Source organism: Orycteropus afer, unplaced genomic scaffold (assembly GCF_000298275.1).
Source record: "Orycteropus afer afer isolate SDZICR_OR568_19922 unplaced genomic scaffold, OryAfe1.0 scaffold00297, whole genome shotgun sequence".
NCBI lineage: Eukaryota > Metazoa > Chordata > Mammalia > Tubulidentata > Orycteropodidae > Orycteropus > Orycteropus afer.
In genome coordinates, this window is record NW_006921884.1 from 2,229,071 (window position 1) to 2,256,687 (window position 27,617).

At 37.2% G+C, this 27,617-nt stretch overlaps 1 protein-coding gene across 1 annotated transcript in view; it reads right to left on the reverse strand.

The window, feature by feature from the left end:
- Window positions 1-27,617, reverse strand: part of LRBA (LPS responsive beige-like anchor protein) — a 1,065,192-nt gene that overhangs the window by 28,741 nt on the left and 1,008,834 nt on the right. The window contains 4 exon segments of the mRNA XM_042782393.1: window positions 8,691-8,846; window positions 14,917-14,979; window positions 20,418-20,610; window positions 25,081-25,170. Of these exon segments, the coding sequence (XP_042638327.1) occupies window positions 8,691-8,846; window positions 14,917-14,979; window positions 20,418-20,610; window positions 25,081-25,170 (502 nt within the window).

Here is a 27,617-nt window from a genome sequence, read left to right on the forward strand (position 1 = left end):
TGCACACGTGTGGTCACCATGACTTGGGATCAACTTCATGGCAACTAACAACAGCAGCAGTTAATGACAACAATACTATGTATGAAGAGGTGAAAGAAACAGACATGGCCCCTTGCTCTCATGGTACTTATTGTCTAATGCGGAGACAGATGTTAAACAAACACAAACAGGTATATAATTACAAAGAGCCGTAAGTGCAATTTAGAGAAAGAACAAAGCAGAATCAGTGAGAATAATGAAATAGAACAAATTTAGAATGGGTGTCAGGGAAGTTAGAAATAAGGGATGGCATTTAAGTAGTTACATCTAACGGGTTTCATATTTTAATACAAATTAACTTATTCTCTACAATTTATACTTTGGGCCCAACTCTGGAAAACATTATATTTTTAAGTTTACTTCTCCCTGGGCTGGCAGGCTTCCTCAGCAGTATTTGTTATTGCTATAAGGTTGAAGTTCACGACTCCTAAATAAATCACAGCATACAAATACCTGCTGCTCTTTTTGGTAAATTATTTTCTGATAATCTCATAAGTGTTCCTCAGTCTTTATTTTTTGTTTCCTTTAATACCAGTCTACTTCTCCACACACTAATATCAAATATTACCATAAGCACTAGAATATCCCTTTTTTGACAGAACAAATTTTCTAGTTAATGTTTTATTTGACAGCTGGGCTACAAATAAAAAAAATTCAAGCCCAAGACTCTGCACCACTGAATCTAAAATGTGGCCTGAAAATAATTCCCACTGCCGGGGAAGGTTTTATTGTTGCCTCTGCTGTTCTGGTTGTGCCCAGAAAACCTGATTTATGTTTAGAGAATTTCCTGTTACAACCCACGTTTCCCCCCACCCCCCATCTAATAAGAGAAGGATTTTTTTTTTTTTGGCTTAAGTGCTAAAATATAATTGAATTCAACACTTGTGATAGCTTTGCCATTATAAATTACTGATCATATAATTTTTTCCATTGCTTCTCTGACAAACTTAGAAAATATTTAATATTCTGTCATAATAACAAACACATATTATATTTACCCTAACTGAAAGTATTTTAAATAAAACTAACATCAGAGTTTGTTTGTACACAAGATATTAAGAAGGATGATATGAATCTGAGATTTTTTTTTTTTCAGAACTTCTCTGGCAAATGTAAGTATTTTCATTCTACAAGCTAAGTCAGTCCTACTGAAATGAAGTTTAAGCTGGTCCTTATGAAAATGTTTTACATTTCACACAAACACTTACTTTAAAAAACAATAAAGCAGATGGTTGGGGGAAGGAGTGATATCTAGTACATTAAGTCTAGTGTAACACAGCACACACACTGGGAACATAGTGTTCCAAATTACATTGTTTGACAAATTAACCAATGATTGACAGGTAATACCTGCATACGATAACATGGTATAATCACAAAGAATGCTATACTTAAAGTCAGAAAATCTAGGTCCAAAGCCAGCTCTACCATCACTTGTTACATAAATTTCACCAAGTTACTTACTCTGTCCCATCTCAGCCTCATCATCTAAAAAAATAGGGATAAGGACACCTGCTCCGGCTACCTCACGGGATTACTGTGAGGCTGAAACGATATTATGCATGTATAAGAACTTCGTAAATTCTAAAGATTATGTGAGTGCAAGACTTATTTTAATGTTACTATTATATAGAGGTGAGGCATATTTACATTAACTTTACAAATATCAACATGCAATGCTTTTTTAAAAAAACACAGGATGTGAACAGATTTAAAAAACTTCAAATGTCAGAACTAAAGCTTGGCATAATTTATGATTCCATTTATATGACTTTCTTGAAAAGGCAAAACTATAGAGATTGAGAGTCGACCAGTGCTCTTTATCTGGACAGTGGTGGTGGTTACACAACTTCAAGCATTTTCAAAACTCACAGAACTATCAACCAAAAAGAATGAATTTTATTATAAGTCAATTTTAAGGGTTTTTTTTTTTTTTACTGTGTTAAAAAAATACACATCTAGGAGCATGCTTAAGAAAATCCAGTGTGAGGAAGTAACAGTTCTAACCTGAAAGTTTGTACAACAAAGGAGCAGCCTGGGATCATCATGCTAAGGTTGTTGTTACTTAACAGTGAAAGAGAAGGCTAAATTCTGAATTTGTGTATTAAACCATAGGAAATTCAAGAGAAACTACATGACTGGGACCTTCTAAAAATTAAATTCTTATGTACATCAAAAGACTTCTTCAAGAGAGTAAAAAGAGAACCTACAGATTGGGAAAAAATATTTGGCAATGACATATCCAACAAGAGACTTACCTCTAAAATTTAAAGAAAACTTCAATACTTCAACATTAAGAGGACAAGCAATGCATTTTAAAAATGGGGAAAGGATATGAACAGACACTTCACCAAAGAAGATATTCATGAAACCAACAAACACATGAAGAAATGTGATCATTAGCCATTAGAAGGATGTAAGTCAAAACAATGGGATATCATCCCCCTCCAGCAATAACAGCAAAAGTTCAACAGGACAGAAAACAACAAATGCTGGCAACGGTGCAGAGAGATTGGAACTCTCAGACACTGCTGGTGGAACTGTAAAATGGTATAACCACTGTGAAAAATAGTATGGCACTTCCTTAAAAGGTTTGAAATAGAAATACCATTTGATTCAGCAATCTCATTCTAAGAATATATCCTAAAGAGGTGAGACCCTGGACATGAACAGATATATGCACCCTCATGTTCATCACAACACTCCTTACAATAGCAAAGAGATGGAAACAGCATAAATGCCCATCGTCAGATGAATAGATAACCAAACTATGCTATATACACACAATGGAATACTATGCAACATTAAAGAATAATGAAGAATCAACGAATCATCTCATAACATGGGTGAACTTGGAGGACATTATAGTGAGAAGGACAAATATTATATGAGTCCATTATTGTAAAAAGGAAAGGTTTACATAGGGAAGGAAATTTTCTTTGTTGGTTACCAGGGATCCAAGGGGAGGGGAAAGGATGGAAAACAGGTGGATAATTAAGAGACAGGCTTGATATAGGTAAAGAGGCTTAATAAATAAATAAATAAAATTAGCCGTGAGTTGACAGTTTTTGAAGCCAGGTTATGGGCACATGGGGGTTCATTGTACTAGTCTTTGTTTCTGTTTAAAATATTTTATAAGTCATAGAAAATTCATTATAGTAATAATATATTTTAGGAAAACATGTCAACCCTCATACATTTTTAGAGAAATTCTAAAGCAATTTTAGGTTCAATAGTTGTTATCCACCTGATAGACTTGAACATCTAGTAAAAGCCCATTTAATCACAAAGGTTTGAAAGATGATTATTTTCCTACCTGGACCTACAGAATAAAGATGCAAACTGTAAGAAATCTAGGTCACTAATTCCATAAGACAAGAAATAAGCAGATTCAACATTAAAATAACTGCTAGGGTTTATTCTATGAATAGTACCTATTCAACTATTTCACCCTACTCTCTCATAGCTATATTATAGCACTATCATAAAAATATACTTAAGGCAAATATTGAATAATCAAAAGGTTTTTTTCAATATAATATACTAAGGGCCAAGATATTACCTTGATTATATCCCTCTTGAATTTAGAGACTGTTTAAAGAATAGATTTGATGCACTGAATACCAATGACCGAAACCAGAGGAATTGTGGAATGACATCAAGAACATCATCCATGAAGAAAGCAAAAGGTCATTAAAAAGACAGGAAAGGAAGAAAAAACAAAAATGGATGTCAGAAGAGACTCTGAAACTTATTCTTGGACTGAGAGTAGCTAAAGCAAATGGGAGAAATGACAAGATAAAAGAGCTAAACAATATTTCAAAGAGCAGCTCGAGAAGACAAAGTAAATTAATATAATGAAATGTTCAAAGACATGGAGTTGGAAAGCCAGAAGGAAAGAACATGCTTAGCATTTCTCAAGCTGAAAGAACTGAAGAGGAAGGTTGAGCCTCGAGTTGCAATACTGAAAGATTCTATGGGCAACATATTGAATGATGAAGGAAACATCAAAAGAAGATGGAAGGAATACACAGAGTCACTGTACCAAAAAGAACTGTTTGATGTTCATCCATTTCAGGAGGTGGCATCTCATCAAGAACCAATGAGATTGTAGGAAGAAGTCGAAGCTGCACTGAGGGAAGAGGTGAAAAACAAGGCTCCAGGTATTGACGGGATACCCTTTGAAATGTTTCAACAAATGGATGCCACACTAGAGGCACTCACTCAGCTATGCCAAGATATTTGGAAGACAACTACCTGGCCAACTGACTGAAAAGATCCATATTTGTGCCCATTCCAAAGAAAGATGGTCCCAGAGAATGTGGAAATTATCAAACAATATCATTAATATTGCATGCAAGTAAAATCTTACTGAAGATAATTCAAAAATATTTGCAGCAGTATATTAACAGAGAACTTCCAGAAATGCAGGCTGGATTCAGAAGAGAATGTGGAACAAGGGATATCATTGCTGACGTCAGATGGATCTTGGCTCAAAGTAAAGAGTAGCAGAAAGATGTTTACTTGTGTTATTGACTATGCAAAGGCATCTGATTTTGTGGATCATAATAAAGTATGGATAACATTGAGAAGAAAGGGAATTCCAGAACACTTAATCATGCTCATAAGAAACTATGTAGACCAGGAGGCTGTCATTCGAATAAGAGGAAACTGCATGGTTTAAAATCAAGAAGGGAGTGCATCAGGGTTATATCCTTTCACCATACTTAGTCAATCTGTATGCTGAACAAATAATCCAAGAAGCTGAACTATATGAAGAAGAATGTGGTATCAGGATTGGAGGAAAGCTCATTAACAACCTATGTTATGCAGATTGCACAACTTTGCTCAATGAAAATGAGGATGACTTAAAACACTTATTGATGAAGACTGAAGACTATAGTCTGTGGTCTGGATTACACATCCATATAAAGAAAACAAAAATCCTCACAACGGGACCAATAAGCAGCATCATGATAAATGGAGAAAAGAATGACGTCGTCAAAGACTTCATATTACCTGGTTCTACAATCAACACCAATGGAAGCAGCAATCAAGATATCAGACGTTGTATTGTATTGGGCAAATCTGTTGCAAAGGACCTCTAAGTGCTGAGAAGCAAAGATGTTTCTTGAAGACTAAGGTGCGCTTGACACAAACCATGGTAGTTTCAATTGCCTCATATGCATGTGAGAGCTGGACAATGAAAAGGAAGACCAAAGAAGAGTCGATGTTTTTGAGTTGTGGTGTTGGCAAAGAATGATGAAAATACCATGGACTGCTAAAAGAACTAACAAATCTGTCCTGGAAGAAGTGCAGCTAGCATGTTCCTTGGAAGTAAGAATGGTCAGACTTTGTCTCATCTACTTTGGTCATGTTGTAAGAAGAGACCACTCCCTGGGGAAGGATATCATGCTTGACAAAGTTGAGAGTCAACAAAAAAGGGGAAGGGGCTCAATGAGATGGATTGACACAGTGGCTGCAATGACAGGCTCGGGTACAGCACAGATCGTGGGGCTGGCACAGGACCAGGCAGTGTTTCATTCTTCTGTACATGAGGTCGCTATGAGTTGGAAAGGACTCGACGGCACCTAATAACAACATACTAAGGCAAGGGCATGGATGAAAACAGTTTGTAAGAATATCTAACAGACTGTAAGGTGATTTACTGTGCAATATTTAATTAGGAATCTCATAGAGAACTTCCTATTCTCACAACATTTCATCAAGTTACCTGTAGATACCTGTTTCAGTTTCTAGCTCCACAGTATATATCTATTAGTTTTAATGCATTAATAATCTAATTTCCATTATTTTAAAAGATTCAACTACATATATAAGTTTATTTAATCTTCTAACAGTTTCTATTTTTTTTATATATAAATATATAATAATCCATTAAATTTCTTAATATGTTTCTCTATTTCCTATAAGCAAAAATTCACAAACATGTACTGGATTGGTTCTCCTGTAATAATACTGAGTTAAGCTTGGTTTGTCTCTTAGGGAAATACATGCAAATGAGGGAGCTCTGGTAGCATAGTGCCTAAGGCACTTGACTGTTAACCAGAAGGCTGGAGATTCAAACCCACCAGCCACTCCTTGGAAGAAAGATGGAGTAATCTATTTCCACGGTGATACTGCCTCAGAAACCCAAGGAGGGGTCGCTATGAGTTGAGTCTGACTCGAGGGCACATAACAACAACAAAAAACTTTTATATCTTAACAAGTAGCTCCTGTCACACAAACTCTCTTCATGATGGTATATGTTTAGTTATGGTCAAGATTCTATGCAGACTTGGGTGGAGATAAGAGATGTACTCTAAAGAGATACACTTAATGAGTCTTTCCAGTAAGGCGGAGAAAAGCCATTAAATAATACAAAAATGGAAACAACACACACACACACATATGCACTTGCTACAGGATTACGCGTATGTACATGCATGTGTTGTTTCCCTACAGGGTATGCCTTCAAAATGATCTCTCTTTCTGTAAGCATGAGGCTTGGGAGAAAATTCTCCTCTAGAAGACAGCATGTTTGAGCTTACTAGTGGATTACACAGTAAATTAGTACTTGAAAGGGGAAAAGAGTGTCCTTTTTCCTTTCTTAATTTACAAATTTCAGATTGTGCAATTTTTGGAAGGAAGAAGAGAGAAGGCCTTCTAGAATGCCTAATACTTCCTTTATTTATTTATTTTTTCCTTATACTGTGATTTGGGTGAAAGTTTACAAAGCAAATTGGTTTTCCATTCAACAATTCATACACATTTTGATTCCTAACACTACTTGCAGTTCCCACAATGTAACAGTTTTCTTCCCATTTCTTCCCTGGGTTCACTGTTTCTACTCGTCCTTCTTCCAATATCTTCCTGCCTTCTGAGCTGTATCCCTGAGCCAAGTGCTGACTTTTTTATCTCATATAGTTGGTTGTCCTAAGGAATGTGTAACTCCTTTGTGTTACTGTTCACCTTACAGGCCTGTCCGAAGGAGCTATGGGAGTGCTATGGTTAAGGCATTGTGCAGTTAACCAAAAAGTTGGCGGTTCAAACCTACTAGCCACTCCGTGGGTGAAAGATGAGGCAGTCTGATTCTGTAAAGATTTATAGTCTTGGAAACCTGATGGGGGTTGCTATGAGTCAGAATCAACTTGATAGCAGTGGGTTTATAGGCCTGTCTATTATTTGGTTAAAAGTTGAACCACAGGGGTGAGTTTGATTCCAGGACTGCAGAGTGTCTAAGGGCCATAGTCTTGGGGATTCCACCAGTCTCTATCAGACCATGGACTTTTTAATTATTTTTTTCCACATTTTTTCCCCACTCTATCCAGGACCTCCCATTGTGATCCCTTTCGAAGCACTCAGCAGAAGAAGCCAGACACCCTCTAGTTCTGGTCTCAGGGTCATGGAGGCTGGGATTCACACGGTCTATTAGTCCCTTGGATTAATTGTTTCCATGCATCTTTGATTTTCTCTGGACAGGGAGAGACTGACAGTTGCACCTTAGATGGCTGCCCACAAGCTTTTAAGACTGCTGTCGCTACTCACCAAAGTTGTTGTTTGCCGTCGAGTCGGCCCCGACTCATAGTGACCCTTCCTTGGGTTTCTGAGGCAGTATCACTACGGAAGTAGGACTGCCCAACCTTCTTTCCAAGGAGTGGCTGGTGGGTTTGAACTCACCAAAGTAGGATGTAGAATATTGTCTTTGTGGACTATATTATGCCAACTGACCTTGCTGTCCCCTGACACTATGGTTCTAAGCCCCCAGGCCCAGCAACTCCTTCCCTTAAGGTGTTTGTTGTTGTTGTTAGGTGCCATCAGTCAGCTCTGACTCATAGCCACCCTATGTAGGACAGGACGAAACACGGCCTGGTTGTTAAGATGTTTGGTTATGGTTAAGATGTTTTCATAACTTTGCCTCTTATATGCTCTACTATGTTCATTGATACATTTCAGGACATACAAATACACATGTAGCAATATCCTCTGTCAAACCTGTATGTATTCATGGGCGTAGTCCCATTTGCCTCCCACCCTTGCTCAGCTTGTGTGTCTATCTTATGTATCCACTTGTAGATTATTGTTATAACTGTCATTGTTTGATTATGTATGTAATAGTATCTACCTTTGCTGCTAACCAGAAGGTCAGCAGTTCAAACCCACCAGCTGCTCTGCAGAAGAAAGACTGGGCAATCTACTTCTGTAAAGATTTACAGCCTCAGAAACCCAAAAGGGGTTGCTATGAGTTGCAGTCAACTTGACAGCAGTGAGTTTGGTTTTTTGTTGCCTTTACCTCTCATGCTCCTCCCAATGTCTTCCTTTGCCTTGATCATTTTGTGCTGACCCCTTCCCTTACTGTATATTGCCGCTCCCTTCACCCAAGTTAATGCGTTTACCCTCTAGTTAGTGATTTACCCTCCATTTCCCTCCTTCTTCCAAAGAATGTTTCTTCGGGTGAATAAACCTTTTCTTGACCTTTTAGAGTAATGGTCTCACATAAAATTTGCCCTATTGTGACTAATAGGGCAACATTTATAATAGCATGATGTCCTCCAGGTTCATCCATGTTATAAGGTGTTTTGCAGATTCATCATAAAACTCCTAATGCTTCTTGTAGTAGACTTCAATTCACTGATGAAAATGATCATTACCTGTATCTGTGGAATAGACGCGGAAACTCTTATCCCAGAAGCCACAGACAAGAATATAGCGATTGTCCGAAGTGATGACAAAGCACTGGGAATGGACTTGAATGCTCTGGTCCAAAAGGTCAGTGATTTGCCTCCTGTGCATTCCCATATTGCTGGCTGTGAGAAGAGAGAAAGAAAAACAAAACAAAACTACTAACCAACATGGGCAAAGATATCCTATATTTTGTCATACTTGAGGGAGGGAGGAATGGAAAGGAGACATGTTCCAGTAAATACTTGACCTTTTATTTCAAATACAGTCTTATTTGAAAAACTAAATAAGAAAATACTTTCAACTCTTAGGAGAATGTGGGTGGCTAAATTCAGTATTTTAGTAAAAAATTGTTTGCTTAGAGGACAGAAACAATAACATATTATAATTTAAAAATGGTATATAATTCACAGAACATGCATGCTAGCTGTTGTGCAGGACCAAACTAGATTATAATCTCTAGATTGCATCACAGTTAGGTTTGGTTTCTGACAATCTCATTATATCTATTGTCATGAGAATAGATTCATGTTGTGACAATCTATTACCTTTAACATTTTGTCACAGGAAGAGACACTAGAATTTAAATGTCATATATATGAAATACTGTAGCATCTTGTACTATTTTGGCTTTAATGGGTCTTTAATTTGACTGCATGTGAACTCCCATTTCCCCTGTTTACAGCTGCACTTGCATGTAAGGAAAGGATAGGAGGACTATTTATTAAAGATACTTGTAACTGGAAAAGTCAAACACAGCATACTGCCACTTTCTTACTCCTCATTTAAGCATCAAAACAAGACAGCCTGGCAGTGTGTTTTCGAAATGCTGCAGAGCACCTAAGATGGGGTTTGTCAGGAGGTATGAGGTTAGACAAAAGCAACACCAAGGCACATGGAAAGAGTAATAATCTTTTAGAAATATACTAGCAAGCGTGCCATTATCAGAAGAGGAATTTATGCTCAGATGCCTGGTGTTGGCATTATGGGGCCAATCAAGTAGAAAGCTCTGTTTCTGGTGACCTAAGGGTTATTTTACCACTGACTTTCTAATACAAACAATGGTTCTTTTGCTACTAAAGAAACCTGACGTACAACAAAGCTGAACAAACAAAAGAAATTTCTACATTTGATTATTTAAGCTCTTTGTACCTTTGTACAAGCTCTTTATAGTCTTCAGTTTTCTGAACACCAAAGAAAACCACCACCACCACCTTAACAAAAAACTAATAAAAATGAAATATATGGAAACAAATATCTATCTAATGATCTACATATTATACACACACACACACATAGGAGCTCTGGTAGCATACTGTCTAAGGCACTTGACTGCTAACCAGAAGGCTGGCAGTTCAAACCCACCACTCACTCCTCGGAAGGAAGATGGGGCAATCTACTCCTGTAGTGATACTGCCTCGGAAACCCAAGGAGGGGTCACTATGAGTCAGGGCTGACTCGACGGCGCATAACAACAACAACAAATATATATATATATATGAAAACCTCATTGCTGTCAATATGGTCCTGACTCATAGTGACCCCTCCTTGGGTTTCCAAGGCAGTATCACTACAGGAGTAGATTGCCCCATCTTCCTTCCGAGGAGTGGCTGGTGGGTTTGAACCGCCAGCCTTCTGGTTAGCAGTCAAATGCCTTAGGTACTACGCCACCAGAGCTTCCACATATGATATACACTGTACATAATAACTAAGCTAATGTACTCAATTTAATGGAAGACTCAGTTATACAGAAGAGGGGAAAAAAAAAGTGCTCAAAATACTCTCCAGTGCTGTCCTGGGAACCAGTGGTGATACAGAGGAATGTAAGATTCTCTGACCTCAAGACATATACAACATGCCACCCAGATACGTGTAAAATACTAATCTGCACAATTTGGCTAGTGTCTGACACATTTAGTCTATTTAAGATTATTCTATAATTTTGATAACGTGCATTTCCTAAGCTTCTGGGGGATTAATGGGCTAGAAAGTGATAGTAGTAGTAGAAAGGGCAGAATTCTAGATCAGGCTCATTTTGTCCCTCTCTTTCTCCATAAAGGAAAGTTGCTGGCAACTAAGGAAAGCTTCTATGAGTATCACAGCATATCATAGAGAGAGATTCTTAATATCCCATTGCACTGAAGCTGTGATATTTATAAATATATTGCTGTTGTTATATGCCGTCAAGTCAGACCTGACTCATAGTGACCCTTCCTTGGGTTTCTGAGGTGGTATCACTACAGAAGTAGATTGCTCAACCTTCCTTCCGAGGAGTGGCTGGTGGGTTTGAACCACCAGCCTTCTGGTTAGCAGTCAAGTGCATTAGGCACTATGCTATATATTTCCAAGAAACCTAGCAATTAAGAACAAGGTATGTGACACTTTGTACAGTGCTTCATTGCATGTGAGAACTGTAAAAAAAATTTTTTTTTTTGAGTATTCTCTTGGGAGGAGCTACCTAGACAGATCTGGGCATGTGTATGATTTTGAACTGAGTAAACCACAAAGTACTCAGGGGTAAAGGGCAATGCCTCTTAAACATTCAGATGACTGTTTTCCAAATAAATGCTTACTTGTAATTTAACATAGCAATCTCCTCTTTTTAAGAAAAAAAAAAAAACTATCTGTCTATCTCAATACCTACCACCTTTCCATTATCTCACTGTTTTCTTTGGTAAACCACTTGAGATTTAATCCTGAAAGTATTTTTTATTCAATGAAAATTAGGTATATTTGTCTAGATAAGCAGTCTCCAAACTAGGCATGCATACCCCTGGGGGTACAAGATATCCCAAGGGATACATAGGCACAGATGGTTTTGAAAGAATCAATTTCTAGTCCCTCTACTTTCATATGTTCTCTTGCCTAAAACTGATTTGCTGAGAACTCTCCTGTGAGTTTTCCTTTCCTATTCTCCCTTTCACGTGCCCTTCCTTCCACTAGATAAAATAAAGGCGCATTTCCCTCCCACCCAGAATCTTACTGTAGTACTTTGCCTCGGGTATAAAAAACCTCTTGGGAGCCAAATAAATTTAAAATACTGATGGGATGTTGAAGATGTGAATGCCCAGGTATCAAATCAGCTCAGGTGGTTTCAATTCATTACATTCAATAAAAGTAAAGAAAGATCTAATCATGTTGTCAATTGATAGATCATTAAAAACAAGTTCCAATGATAGATTGTTAAAATGATGGCTACTTTAATGATTGACCATAAAAAAGTTTAAGTAACAGATCGCTATGTAAATTTTATCACATAACTCAGAAAGTGATCAAAGATTTTTTTGACATTGTTGAAACAAAACTCTTTCCTTTGCAATTACTTTCTTATGAAAGCAAGGTTCCTCAGAGGTTCCATATTAAAAGCAAAAGAAGTAGGATAGAATTGAAGACAACTCTATCTCACTCAGCCTGAATACACAATCTCATACATAATCTCACTCATCCCTGAATACATAAGCTAATTGGAAGGAAAAAACCCACTCATTTCATTAATGATGTTACTTCTAATAATTGTTTGTTTTTGATGTTTAAACTAAAAATAACGAACTAGTTAAAATATAATTCTCCTATAGTAGGAAAATCGAGTGGGTTCTGACTCACAGTGACCCCTCCTTGGGCTTCCGAGGTGGTATCACTACGGAAGTAGATGGCCCAACCTTCCTTCCGAGGAGTGGCTGGTGGGTTTGAACCGCCAGCCTTCTCGTTAGCAGTCAAGTGCCTTAGGCATTATGCCACCAGAGCTAGTAAATATTTATTAAAAGTTATTATAATTTTTGAGTAATTGTACATTAGTAATATTTGTAATGATCACAGTCCAGATGAAAGTTTTTCTAAAGTTCAATTTTTCGATCGTAGCAAATTTTACAATTTAATATACATTTAGTTTTTTACATATATGGCACATATACATTCATACATATGTTGAATTTTCAATACATATTTATATTGCAGAAAATTACACTACAGCAATCAGTAAAAAAAAATTAAGATAAAATGGTGTGGGGGGAACAATGAAAGTATGAATTCAAGATGAAAGAGGAATAATGAAATATTTCCAACTGTTAAAGGCTTTTTAATGCATTTTTAAATAAACAAAATGTTGAGAACCAATTCACTCTGATATGTAAGTTTGGATATATTTTAAAAAGTGCTATAACACTTTCTTTAACATGTCAATTTTTACACTATGCCAGATATTATAAACTTTTCAACTATTTAAATTTGTGATGAAAAATTTTAGGTGAGAAGGTACATGGTTTTAAACAATTATTTTAGGAAGTATAGCAGTAAATGTCTAATGATCAGTGGTTTAGAGCAAAGACAACAAATTATCGCCCACAGGTCAAACCTGGCCTGCTGCCTCATTTTGTATATAAAGTTTTATTGGAACAAAGCCAGGCTCATTTGCTTACATACTGTCTATGGCTGTTTTTAAGGAGCTCAGTGCTTAAGGCATTTGAGTGCTAACCAGAAGGCTGGTGGTTCAAACCCACCAGCCACTCCACAGAAGGAAGGCTGGGCAATCTACTTCCATAAAGATGTACCACCCCAGAAACCCAAGGGGGGTTGCTGTGAGTTGGAATCAACTCGATGGCAGTGAGTTTTTTTTTTTTTTTTTTGGTTTATGGCCGCTTTTGTGATATAATGGTAAAGCTGAGTAGTTGAGACAGAGACCATATGGCCCACAAAGCCTAAAATATTTCCTATATGCCTCTTTAACAGTAAAAGTTTACCACTGCCCTCTAAAGAATTACAACTGCTGAATTCATTTAATGAGACTTGATACTATAGGATATTTATTGTCAAGTTTTAAAGCAAATAATGAGTCTATAATTCTGAAACAATGCTTTAAATGATTAGTAAATGGGCTTGATTATATTCCTGATTTTTATAACTTTACCCAAGTGAGCATTTAATTTTTCACATATATGGCAAATCATATCTACTCAAAGCAAAACAAGACTGAGGAACCAGAATTGCATTCATTCTTCAAATAGAAAGATATTTTAGATTTCTGCTCAGATTTGAGGAAATGATGAATTAATTAGTTTTGAACTTAAGGTTACTTGAGTCCATAATGGTCCATCTGTGAAAGGTGGTTCTTTCGCTCTCTATTGAAACAATGGTTTCAAAGAAAAAAAGGCGTGCCTATATACACATAGGGAACAACCTGGATTTTTAACAGCTCATTCGTATGTCTTATTTGAAAACCTTAAAATTCTAACAAATTATTTGTGCCAGGGAAATCTGGCAAAATTGCAAGCCCAACATCCATGTTAGACACATATCCCTACAAAGAGGCAATTATGGATTTTTTATTCTAAAAGTTATTGAACAGGATCTTTACTATCAAGGCTTAACATTCTCAGTGAAGCCACACTGGAAATCCCCACACATAAGGATGAAAAATGCTAAACTAAAGGTTTCAGTGACTCTAACTCAAAAAGCATAACAGCAATTAAATACCCTCAGTCATCTGCTGCAGATGCTCATTTCATCCCAGTGGCTTTTTCTGGTCTCCTCCCTATTCTTTTTTTCTCCCCCCAGAACAAATTTAACCTCCAGTGGCAATTTACTAGGCTGTAAGATCCTAGGAAAATGAATACAAATATCTTAACACTGCCATTGGCTGGGCAATATATTTCAACTTGGAAAGTGCTTTGCAATTGCACATTAATCCCCTCAGAGTGAACAGAGGGTCCAGAAAGAAAGGATTGATCTCCTTTAATGATGAAACCCTGGCACTACAGTTTTATTTTTCACAACACAGTGCTGCTAAGAACTCTACTGTTATTATGAAAATTTCCCTAGCAAAGAAGCTCCATCACATTACCGTTGCACCAATTCATCATAACGTGCCTCGTTCCTGCTCATCAACAAGTCTGAGTGATGAAAAGATCCAATATTATCCTGACAGTACTTCATGCGCATTCTCAATCACACATTATTACAGCATCCATATTAATTTTCAGTGACACGCGTCCTAGGCCTGTTCAAATTAGGCAAACCAACGAGGGGGAGTTGATGAAATACCAGCATAGCCACAGCTCATTGCATTCCAATTTGCATGCAAATGGTTTATCAGGAAAATTCCATTCCCAGCAACCAGCAAGTGAAAAACAACTGTAATCTACACTTCAGGGCCACCATACAGAGCTTAATGAATCGCAAAGAGAGAAGGAAGTGACAGACCTATGAGAGGATCGATTTCCACTGGCAGCTGGTATGGCTGGTCTTGTACAGCACCTTGATGAGCTGGAATTCACAAAAGATTAAAAAAAAAAAAGAGCATTATTTTTCATATACCAAACTACATAAAAATGTGTAAGTCAAACCTTATGTAGAATTGTTTCCAACCTCCAAATCTCTCATGCAGTTTCATGAAATTTAAAGAAAAAAAAAAAAATCCAGGTGCTTTTATGGCTAGCTTATTAAACATTTATTTTAGATTAGTGCTGTTCTGAACATGTGCCATCAGCAGTGGCTCCAGTCCTAGGCCATAAGCTATAGCAGATGCTTGACTGGCAACCTCTGATGCTGCAACAAAACAAAATTAAGTGGTAAAGCGTGTTGAAAACAAAATGTGACAACCATCTGCTGACTGTAGCAAATACTATTTTTTCGTTACTTCTTAAAAAGGCAGTTTTGAATGCTGCAGCACAAAGGATCCACCAAAACGTCAATTTATGATGGAGAAAGGGAGAGCTCTAAGTCAGGGAACATTTAATGCTTCATCCATCACTTAAAATCAATCAACTGAAAGTTTGAATAAAAATAAAGAAGCTATCCACAGATAAATGTTTTAGTTAAATGCATTTGGCTGAAATATTTTCTTAAAGACTGGATTGAGGTTTTTTAAAAAAAGCACTATTAATATTTAATAGTGCCATGGTTTTGATTTAAAAATAATCTGGGAGGCAAATGAGTAACAAGAATCAATTTATACTAAGAATAGTTTGTTCAATTCTGAAAATGGTTCTAAAAATTCAGGCATACTTACTTTGTAACTGAAAAGAGGCTTTATAGGCTGTAGAGTGGAAAATGTACTAAGAATGAGAAGCTGCCACTGACTAGTTGTGCAACCTTAGGCAAACTCTGAAGCCTTAGTAAAATGAGGGGTTTAGAGCAAATGATCTTTTCAGCATTAGAGTTCTGATAGTTAAATTCTGGGCCATATCCAAACTATTTTCCCCAAATGACTCAGTCATTGTCCCTGGTCACTATCTGCCTGTTACAGACTCACAAGCACTTAAGTTAGTGCTTGGTCAGTATTAGAAATATGCTTAAGAAATAACCTAAGAGTTTAGGAAATCTTTCTGTTTTTGAGATGCTGAAAATAAAAAGGGGTGCATTTCAGTGAGTTCATAGATTATTTTAAAATATACATCACCAGTTCCCCAACTAGCAAATAACTCCTCAAGGATCATTAATACTGATACATAACACCTGAATAAATGCAATATTGTCACTACAAATTGTAACTCTGTATTGCTACAGATTGAACGGTATACTCCAAAAAGATACACTGAACCCCTAATCTCTGTACCTGTGAATGTGACCTTGTTAGGAAATAGGGCTTTTCTTTAAAGATATTATCAGCTAAATTTAGGAAGTTATACTGGACTATGTTATGTCCTAATCCATTCTTAGTGGTGTCTTATAAAAGGGAGGACAGACAGGGAGAGAGAGAGTCACACACAAAGGGATGGTACCATACGAAGATACACCTACAAGCAGCAAGGAACACCAAGGACTGCTGGCACCATTAGAAGCTAGGAGAGAGGCATGAGCCCTCTTCCGAGAGAATTAAAGCTAATGCCTTGATTTGGACTTCTAGCCTCCAGAACTATAGGATAATAAAAATCTGTTCTTTAGAGTCATCCATTTTATGGTAGGGGTGCCGTAGGGAACTCAGACAAATATGTATAAGGGATTAAAGTTGCTGGGAAAAAAAGGAGCTGCAATGACTCACTCTTTTTGGCCTGAAGGATTTGTCTTTGCTGATTTCTGGCTCTGCCAGTGAAGAAATCACAGAACATGTACAGGGAATGATTAGGGGAAATGCACTGTGGCCCTTGGTTTGCCCAACAGTTCCATTTACTTCCAGTAATAAACAGAAAAACCCACACTTATTGCCATCAAGTCGATTCTGACTCATAGCAACTCTATAGGACAGAGTAGACAGAAGTGCTCCATAGGGTTTCCAGGGCAGTAAATCTTTACAGAAGCAGACTGCCCTCATCTTTTTCCCATGGAGCAGCTGGCGGATTTGAACTGCCAACCTTTTGGTTAGAAGCCGAATGCCTTAACCACTGTACCACTAGAGCTCTATCTAGTAATAACTGTATCCATTACAACTAATACCTTCAGAGTTTTTCTCTGCTTCTCTGAGAATCTGGGATTATAGAAACATTAGAACTAAACAGTCAATAAAAGAGGTATATGAGGTTAACAATCTTTGGTTATATCTCAAATCCCAGTTCTGCCACTGCCTGCCTGTGTGATTCTGAGCAGGTTATGCAACCTCTGTGTTTCAGTTTCCTGATCTGTAAAATGGGTTAGACAGAACCATATGAAATTGCCCATACCTGGCCATTTTGACCTGTAGAAACAGCAATTTCATATGTTTTAATATAAATGTAGAACATCTAAGGGTTGTTGAGGGGATTAAGTGAGTTAATACATGTACAGTAACAAGAAGAGCCCTGATAGACTAGTCAGTGCTGGCTGGTGTTAAAATAAATGTTGTTGTTGGTGTTATTATGTGTTGTTTTAGAGATTTTGCAAGGTCCTGTGAATGAGAGGGAAAGAGATAGATTTATTTATTTTTCCTAAACCAGAACCCAGACACTACTCAAAGAAGTGACAGGAGTTAGCTGTCTATGGATAACACAGATACTTTAGAAAAGAATAAGAATCTAAACTTAAAAAAAGAAAAGTTATATGAATTTGCTATTTACTAAAGAGTAACTGTTAGGGATTTTTGATGTTCATTTTAAATCAAGGCATATCGATAGGTAAAGTTAGAAAAGGAATGAGCAATCAGATTTATTTTTTATTAAATACCCCTGACATGAGGCATGGATTTGCTGAAATGGATGCTAATATTTTTAGGGATAGCTCAAAGCTGGAAATCACTTTCTAGAAATATAGCCACCTATAGTCTCCTATACATGTCATCATTCTTTATATTTATCTGATGAATAGTGGCTGTGTCATACTGTAAAACCAGGGGGTGGAGGCAGAAGATACTAGTGACACAAAGTTCAGGCATAGAGCAAGGCTCATTGAGACTTATTAGCAAAGAACTGGCAGAATACATGCAGTCACTCAAGCTCTTATCTTATGGAAAGGTGAGGTGAAGCTGGGAACAGCTGGATGCACCATACATGGTACTCTAGCAGAGGCATTCTACTCAAAATCACTTTACATACTCATAGGAAAAGTGGGAGTAGGGTAGAAAAAATCTGACACCAGATACTAAGGGAAACTTTCTACTCAATGTACTGGACTTGCTCAAAAGGGGAGTGTCAAGAGTTCAGTCATAGATGCTTATGGAAGGCACTTTACAATGGGAATATCAGTTGGAGACTAGTAGCCCTTTGGTAGAATCAGCTCAGTGCCTGCTGAGCTAGCTCTTTGCTAGGCTAAGCTAATGATGGGGATGGGGCCAGGGCTTTCTAGCAGTTAAACAGGTTTGTCTCTCCTCCCATATGTTGTCACTGTTTAGGGTGAAGAATTTTTCAGGGCTGCCACAAAGCCACCCAGGATTCATTGTGGTCTCAATATCACGATCACTGGTACCTTTGCCAGGCTCTCACTGCACACAGAACAGGCAAATCCTCTAATGCATCTGATAGAACACACAACCAGAATGCTTCTCTTTTAACAAATGGTAGAGAATTCCCTCCAAAAATCACACTTCTGAGTCTTTAGTCTCAAAATATAAGTATGTCATTTGCATAAACATTTTCCTCTGTAAGAAAACATTTTCATCTGAAGGAAAAGGAATAAGAGGATTTATAATCTAGAGAAATTATATACCTGCCTCAATTTTTACTTGTCTCCAATTTTCCCCAAATCTATCCTCTAGTCAAATATTGGCGTTCTTCTAATTGTTTCATTTTCCAATGGCCAGGAACATGGCTATATTTAATAAATTCTGATATCAACCACAGATTCTTCCTAATGGGACCTTATTGAGTGCAGTCAGTGCATTAAGTTTTTGTTTGAATGGTGATTCAATTTTGCTTGATTTTAAAACTCTTGCATTGAATTTGGCATGGGGTCCTTTTTCAAGAATGTGTATTTTTGCAACCATTTAATGTATTCTAATGAGCAGTTTCATCTACAGTTTACAGATTTAATGACAACTTAGGCTATTAAAAATCAAATGTTTAGTGTCTTCCCTAAAACAATTGTTTGAGGAGGGAGGCCTATCGTCTCTAACACTTTAAAAGAAGATTTTCCATATTTCTTCTTTAAAAGAAATAAAAAAAATTCTAACCAGTGGCCAAAAAAGAACAATGCTAAATCCAGGTCCCAACATTTGTACTCTAATGAAAGGTAATAAATCATAGGGGATAATCATAAAATTTAAGCCAGAAAACTTGAGTTCCAACCTGGCTCTGAATTAGGTAGGGTCCCCAGGGTTCAGTATCTTCATTGGCAAAATATGGGGCTGGACTACATGAACTTTACTATCTCTTCAGACTTGTGCAGTTTGTGATTCTAATGGTTACCTTCAGTATCTTGCCTTTAGTTACCATAACCATCCAGCATTTAAGGAGCCCTGATGGTACAGTGGTTAAGCACTCAGCTGCTAGCCAAAAGGCTAAGGGTTTGAACCCACTACTGTCTATGAGGGAGAAAGATGTGGTAGTCTGCTTCTGTAAAGATTACAGCTATAGAAACCTGATGGGGCAGTTCTATTCTGTCTCATAGGGTGCTATGAGTTGGAATTGACTCAGTGGCAATGGGTCTTTTAGCACTTAATGGAAGAACAGAATGTACTTAATGAGTATGCAGTATTTTGCCTGTGTAATTTCAATGTTCTTTTCTTCTACCATCTATACCAAATAGGACAATGCCATGTATAAAAAATTAGAGTTTCTGACACATTGTAGACAATCAGAAGTGTTTAATGAGTAAATGAATAAAAAAAGAGGAACATCTGACAAAATATTTATACTGTTTATAGACACAATATAGAACATTATTATATTAAAATATTATATTAGAAACAATATTTATCTCTGAGGAATAAAGACAAACCACCAGATGCCAAAGAATAGTTTATGTTTCAACATTTGTTCTCTATCGCTCAGATGGGACTTCTTTAAGCCTTTCAAAGTATTAATCATTTTGATTCATACTAATGCATGAAAATTACAACCTTAAATCTTGAGATATAACACATTTAAGAAAAACTCAAAAAACTCACTGCCATGGAGTCAGATCCAACTCACAGCGACCCCTCCTTGAGTTTCTGAGGCAGTATCACTACGGAAGTAGATTGCCCAATCTTCCTTCCGAGAAGTGGCTGGTGAATTTGAACCACCAGCCTTCTGGTTAGCAGTCAAATGCCTTAGGACTATACCACCAGAGCTCCTAACACATTTAAGAAGATATTACAATTTATTTACACACTGTTCATCAGCAGTTATATCTTAAAATGATATTTCTTTACTTACCAGGTAGGTTGTGCCATTTGTTCACAGCAAATAGCCTATTAGCAGTGACTGTGATCACAGCTGGAGTTGCCAAACCAGGCTGGGTGTTGGCTGCCACGTGAGTGACAGGGGAGTTGGAGGGGAACTTTAGGACCATGATAACGTCCTGCTGAGCTTGGTCTGTGAACATCAATGGACTCTGCAGGAGGAGATACTATTGAGTGGGCATGACAAGAACCCAAATATACAAGAAAGGAAAGACAAAGACAAGGAGAGAGGGTTCAGGAAAAGAAGAGGAAGATCATGTTAACATAGCTGTGAGTGAAAGCATAATAGTGAGCAGAAAGGTTTGTAGAAACAGCAATTATGATTTACTTGTTTTTCATGTATGTCATCGGTTATAATTTTTGGTGATTGAAATATAATACATTAACAGACACTTTAAAAATCCATAGAATAAGAACATGCAATAGTTATAAAAGCAAGCCAAGGTAATTTCCAAAGATCATCAAAAGTTGTGTTGAATTAGCATGAAGATTTTGACAACTAAATAGATAACAAATATATTTATAAATAATTGTTAGCATGCATGTATTATAGCAGAGAAATAACTTATGGAAGTAATATACAAACTTAATTATAAGGTGTTTCAAAGCAATGTATAATTAAATGTAGTTTGTAAAAACAATATAATTATATAGTGTACCAAATCATAAACACTATCTTATTATAATGCAAATGCCAATGCTTCCTGCTGTAGGTAGGAATAAAGAAGAATATCTAGATACCCCTTTCTCTCTCTGTTGGTAAAAAAAAAACTAAAGCTCAAGACTTTTTTTGATTCCTCCTTTGAAAAGCAGGAATTAAAATTGATAAACTAAACACTGACTCTTCTAATAGTTAGCAAAAAATAAAATAATCTTGAAGACTGCTAAGGATTTGGACCATTCCTGCAGCCCATAAGTCATGGTCCAAGACACATATAACATGACCCTGATTTATTGGCTTTATTTATACTTTGTGGTAGTATGCCATCATACAGTAATTGCACTGTACATTTTCAGCAATTCTCTTCTACCTTGTCTATTTTCTAATAGCTGATTAGTATCATTCAGAAATGAAACACTTTGATGAAGTGCTTCTGGCTGCTTTCCTAGTGCCATATTTCAAAACACCAGGTATATATAAATGTGTAGGCACATATATTGAGCACATATTTATTCAGAACTGCTAATAAAAAATTAAATAAATTTGCATTTTTATTAGCAGTCCTTTTAAAAAAGTTATTAAGAGTACTTAGAAAAACATATTGCACTAAGAATTCCTATTTGCACTCTTTGCATAAAGGTGTAAATAAAGGCAACTAATAAGCTACCCAGACACCCTTCTGAGCAAGTGGCTAAAAGCCAATCAATATTATGAGTTAATCCTCCCTGGATGCTCATTCAATTAAAGGTGTCAGTAATGCCTCATCTGATGTGGCCTCAATTAAATCCAACTATCTGATGGTGTGAAAACACAGGGGGATACAGTAACAGCAGCAAAACCAGACAAATAGGCAGCCTTCGTGTGCCTGCTAATTACTACACCTGGTGTATATTATGGCTCATGCACTTAATGCAGCACGAGGTGGCTTTAATTTCTTCTGTATTCGTGTGTGTGTGTGTGTGTGTTGTGGGGTACATTGATGTTTGATGGAGTAGCTCATCCGAGTGTTAGTAAAAATAATAAACACTACTACCTTTGATTTTTAAAACTCCTTATATCAATATTGTACTTTTCATTATACAAAGAACCTTTTACACAGTTTTATGAGTTCTATGAAAATGGGGAAAATGAGAAACAATGAGCAACAGCAAATGAAATATTCTATAAGCGAGCTTTGAAGAAGCCTGGGAAAAGAAAATGAACATTATTTCAGGGTAACAAATCTTATTTTTCAATTACATAATTTTATAATATTTACTAAAGTCAATTTATAAACTCTGAGAAAATCAGAATACAACATGTAGTCTCACTAAAAAAATCATACATATTTTTGAGCTTAACAGCTTGTATTATAAATACAATTAAGGTCTGATTAAATAATGCCAATTTTTATGCTCTAAAAACAAAAAAGCAATTAGAAAATATCTCTAATGTGTAGGAAGACTATCTTGTTGACTATCTTGTGACTGTGGTGGGCCAAGCCACTTTACACCGCAGGCTGCAGACTCCGTATCTAGAACTCTTCACTGCATTCCAACACCAAGGTGTACCTCCAGTCGGTTCTTACATATCTATCCTAACTAGAATTCCCTATGTAGGCAAAGAGCAGGAAACTGTCTAGGGAGCACCATCATATCCTTGGCCAATAAACACAGGATCAAGAACACTAGAAATGAGAAAAAGGTTACTCTAGTCTATTGCCGTAGGCTTCAGTGATGGCCATAGATATGAAGAAGTGAAACAACTGGCAAAACACCGCTAAGAGAAAGAAGAAATAAACCTTCATCTACTTCCGGGTGCCTCTGAAATACAAGGTAGAAGTAGGAAACTGCTAGACCAGTTTCATCCCATTTCCCCAGACAATTCTGATTTCTTTCTAACATGCCTTTCTTTCCTACCCACATATATTTATCATGAAAAACACAATTTGTGCAAGTCTGAAAATGAGTTCAGGTGCTCAGTTCAGAGGATAGAGAGAAAGATGGTTTCCAGTCTTCATATGAGTTAGTGCCTTCTAACCTTACCACCTGAGGGACGGTAAAACTGATCCGCCTCAATTAACCAATAATCTTTTTGCTGTGCAGGAAGGTTTGGCAGTGGAAATTCCCTCATTGCCCCACTGACCAAGGCTGTGCAGTGACCCAAGTAGAAAGTCAATGAAGCAGTGGAGGGGCTTCCTTCCATTAGCCAGCACCGAAAGCAGCCTGAGTATCATTGACAAGCTATTACTGAAACTAATTCCAAAGTCCAAACATAAATCAGTATTTTTTTGGCATTTATCTTCCACTAAACTTGCTAAATGTTGGCTTTCTGTGTAGTCTTCTGCACACTAAACTTACACTTCATGTTCATCTAAATCTGATTTCACCTGTTTAAAAACATTTGGGGAAAAAGGTGATGCAAATCACTTAAAAATGGTTTCAGTTTATTATTATATCCAACTCTATAACTAGGGAAAGATGGAAAAAAAAGCCTTGAAAGAAGAAAAAAGATGACACAAAGGGCAAAAGGGAAAAAACACAGAGGAAGAAATGAGATGGGAAGAGAAAGAAAGAGAAAGAAAGGCTCACATCTTATTTCTTGTCCTCTTGGCTGCTACTCTTTCTTTCCTAGTATCTGTCAGAAATTGAATGTCTCTAAGCCACAACAAAAAACTAGAATCTATCTTAAAATATTCATTATATTTATAGAAATAGATTTTATATTTTCTATTCTTAATTTAAAACAGAACTAAGCTGTCTGTTTTTATGGGGGAGCAACTCAAGAAAAAACATCTATAGCCTGTTTTAAAGTCATTTATTTTTACCATGCAATTCAGTATTTCTTAGGATGCTGGGTTTTTTTTTGTTTGTTTGTTTGTTTTTGTTTTTTTAAATCTCATTGAAAAATTTCCCCTCTGAAACTTAAGGAACTATGAATGTAGAATGGCCATAACATTTTACAGCTCAAGTATATTTCCCTACTCTTTGATTCCGGTTGGCTTCGTGACCAACAGAATGTGGCAGAAATGATGGTGTGTCCATTGAAAAGCTATGCCTCAAGAAACCGTCATTTCTGTTTTCGTTCTTTTCCAACTACTCCTCCCATTGGGGTGGCCTGGTCTAACCTCCCTGAGAATGAAAGAACACATGAAAGGAGATTCCAGCTATCCCTACCCCTCACCCCCCAACCAGGCATGAGTGAGCCAAGGTGAAAAGGGCAGAAGAAATACCCATCTAACCCTCTGAATCAAGAAAATAATAAATCAGTTTTAAGCCACTAACTTTTGGGGTGGTTTAGTGCCTAAGCATCTTAGTGCCTAAGACTGCTAACCAGAAGGCTGGAGGTTCAAACCCACCAGTCACTCCTCGGAAGGAAGGTTGTGCAATCTACTTCCATAGTGATACCGCCTCAGAAACTCGAGGGGGGGCGGGGTCGCTATGAGTTGGATCTGACTCAACAGCAGTGAGTTTTTGAGTTTAAAGTTTTGGGTGGCCTGGTATCCAGTGGCCATCTTTTTTTTTCCCCCCTGTGGTCACTGACTCTCAACATTATCCTATTAATTAGAATTAGTCTTAAAATTCCCAAACAGAAAGATGTACTAGAATGAACAAACAAATAAAAAGAACACGATAACAAAATGAATCCAGAAAGTCATAGATCAAACTAGAAAACACATCAACCCTATGTCTGGAGTTCTTTATCCTACAATGAGGATCTGTGACAGTTATGGATCTTCTCTTTCTGAAACACAAAATATGAGCTGATAAAAATACTAGAGCAGCACTGAAGCCACGTTCACCTTTTCAAAGATTGCAGGGTAGCATGCAATAATGTTTGCTGGTTGTTGGCAGATGAACAAACATTGCATAAGCAAAGGAGCAGGAGAATAGCCCAGATGTGGTAGAGAATCTCAAGCACAAAGAAAGACTGTTATGAATGTCAAGTACGGTCTGAGAGAAAGGCAAGAAATGAGGAGAGTGAAAGCAGCACTTACCACTTGCATGGCCGAACCTCGGGGAGGATGGGGCTCTATAAGGAGTTGAGAAGGTGTCTGTCCAAAACTTCGGATTTGAGCTTCAACAGCCTGAAAGAGGCACAGGCAAGTTTGAGGTTAAGAGGTGCTAATTACAGGCTGTAGAGCCACAGCTGTTACCTGAAATGTCATTCCCTACTTCTGGCTTGTTTCATGTTGAAAATCAACCTTGTGTGTTCACAGTGGGGCTAAGCACCTGGCAAGGACACTGAGGGTGAGGTCATCCTTTAGTTCTGTGGAAGGTGTTCCTATAAACCTCTGCAAAACTTTCTCATCTCGCACAATGACATGAAACAGAAACCAGCTATTACAATCAGAAATTATCCTATTTGGCTTCATCTCTGTTTTCTTGCATTTTGGTTTTCCTGCTTGCGTCATCCTCGATAACTAAAAGCTAATCTTTTACAGGTATAGAGAAAACCTGCTTTGATTCTAGGCCCTGTTTCATCCCGGAAAGTGGAAAGGAGGAAAAAAGAAACATAGCACCTGTGAAAATGGCTTGGTGCTACATTATTTTTGCCACAGGAAGAACATTATTGTTGACAGTCTCTTTGAACCTAGTGGTTAAACAACAAAGTAAAAGCCATATGTTGCATCCAAGCATGAGATGGTTAAACCAGGGAGTAACTAAACAGAAGAAATGTGTATGTGTGTCCTTTGTGAAAGATGTGTGCATGCCTTTGCAAAGCACTCCCCTCTGTGGCTCTCCCCAAACACCTTGCACAGATGCTTGTTTCCCAATCACTACCTCATCATGGGAAACTACTGAATGCCAGATGCTATTAGTATCTTTATTTGATTTGTTTACTTGCTTATGCCTTTCCCCTCTCACTAAAATATAAACTCCATGAGAACAAGGATCTTATGTATCTTCTTCACTGCTATATCCCAAAATTGAGTGAATTAATAAATGCTACAGTATGTGTGACAGGAGGGGGGAAGCAAAGGTATATAGACTACTTCAACCTCCTACAACTGTCAATATTCTTAACTCTCTGGCTGAAAGGATAAAGAAAAGCCCTCAAATTCATAAGAATACATTTGCCACGGTTTTCTTTTTAATCCCTAAGAAAACATGTCTTCAATTTTTATATGCAGTGCATGACCTTCACACTGTACACAATTAATAAATCATAAACAAGGAAATAGAATCATTATCTAGTAATAATTTCTTTTTTGGACAAAGATGCCACTAATAGTACCTTCACAAGGACCTTGTAAGGAACAATGATAGCATTCATCCAGTTGTGCAATCAGTGGTCATTAACTATGTGCACAGCACTACTGGGTCTTAATGTCCTTGCTGTTGGAGAATGTGTTCCCAATACAAGAAACAGGAAAATGCACTGAATAACAGTGTGATGTGATGTATGACTTCTAAGAGGTAAGTGTGTCCAATAAGTGCAAGGAATACTTTATGATTTGCTTAGGCAGAAAAGAGTGGAAAGCATCTCACTGTGCAAGTTGAGTGGTAGGGGAGATGCAGCATTGGTTTTGAAGTCAAACAGACCATATTCTAACCCTGAATCCATACCACTAATGAGATTATATAATCTACAGTAAATAATTTAACCTCTTGAATTTCAATTTTTTTCTCCTACAAAATGTGGATAATAATAGTCTCACAGTCTAATATGAAGGATTAAATGGTATGGATATAAAGAACATAGCAAAGTGCTTGGCACAGAATAGACCTCCCAGTGTATAGTCAATATTCATTGAAACCTGCTACAACAAATAATAAACATGTATTTAGTTCTTACTATTTGCCAGGATTTTCTAAGTGATTTAGTATCTTGTATCATTTAATTCTCAAACTTTATGATGTGACTACTTTATTATATCAATTTTATGGATAAGGAAACTAACATTCAAAGAACTTAAATATTGTGTCTAACCCACACCCACAGCTGCCAGTTGATTCTGATTCATAGTGACCTTGTAGGACAGCAGAATTACCCTATAGGGTTTCCAAGGATATAAATCTTTACTGAAGCAGACTGCCATATCTTTCTCCTGTGTAGTAGCTGGTGGGTTTGAACCATCAACTTTTTGGTTAGCAGCCCGGCACTTTAACCACTGCACCACCAGGGCTCCTTACTGTGTCCAAAGTCACACATTAATTAGATGTCAGAGTCAAGCAACTAGGCTTTAGATATCATACTGTCAACCATTAATGTAACCTTTCTCGTATCCTGCTTTAGCGATAAGACTAAGCACAAGAAAACATGCACTTACAATCAAATGAATGATTAATAAATATTTTTATCATCATTATTATCATCGTTATGATGAATTAAGCATGTTCAAGACAGTAGGATATCTAATTAAGGATTATTTTAAACAGTGGGAGATACAGCTGGCCCTAGACATTAATAAGAAAAGGCGCTGAGGAGGCGGGGCAAGATGGCGGACTAGGCAGAGGATTGCACAGACCCTCTTCAACAAAGAAAAGGGAAACCAATTAACACAGACACAGAAGATAATCTTGGACCCCT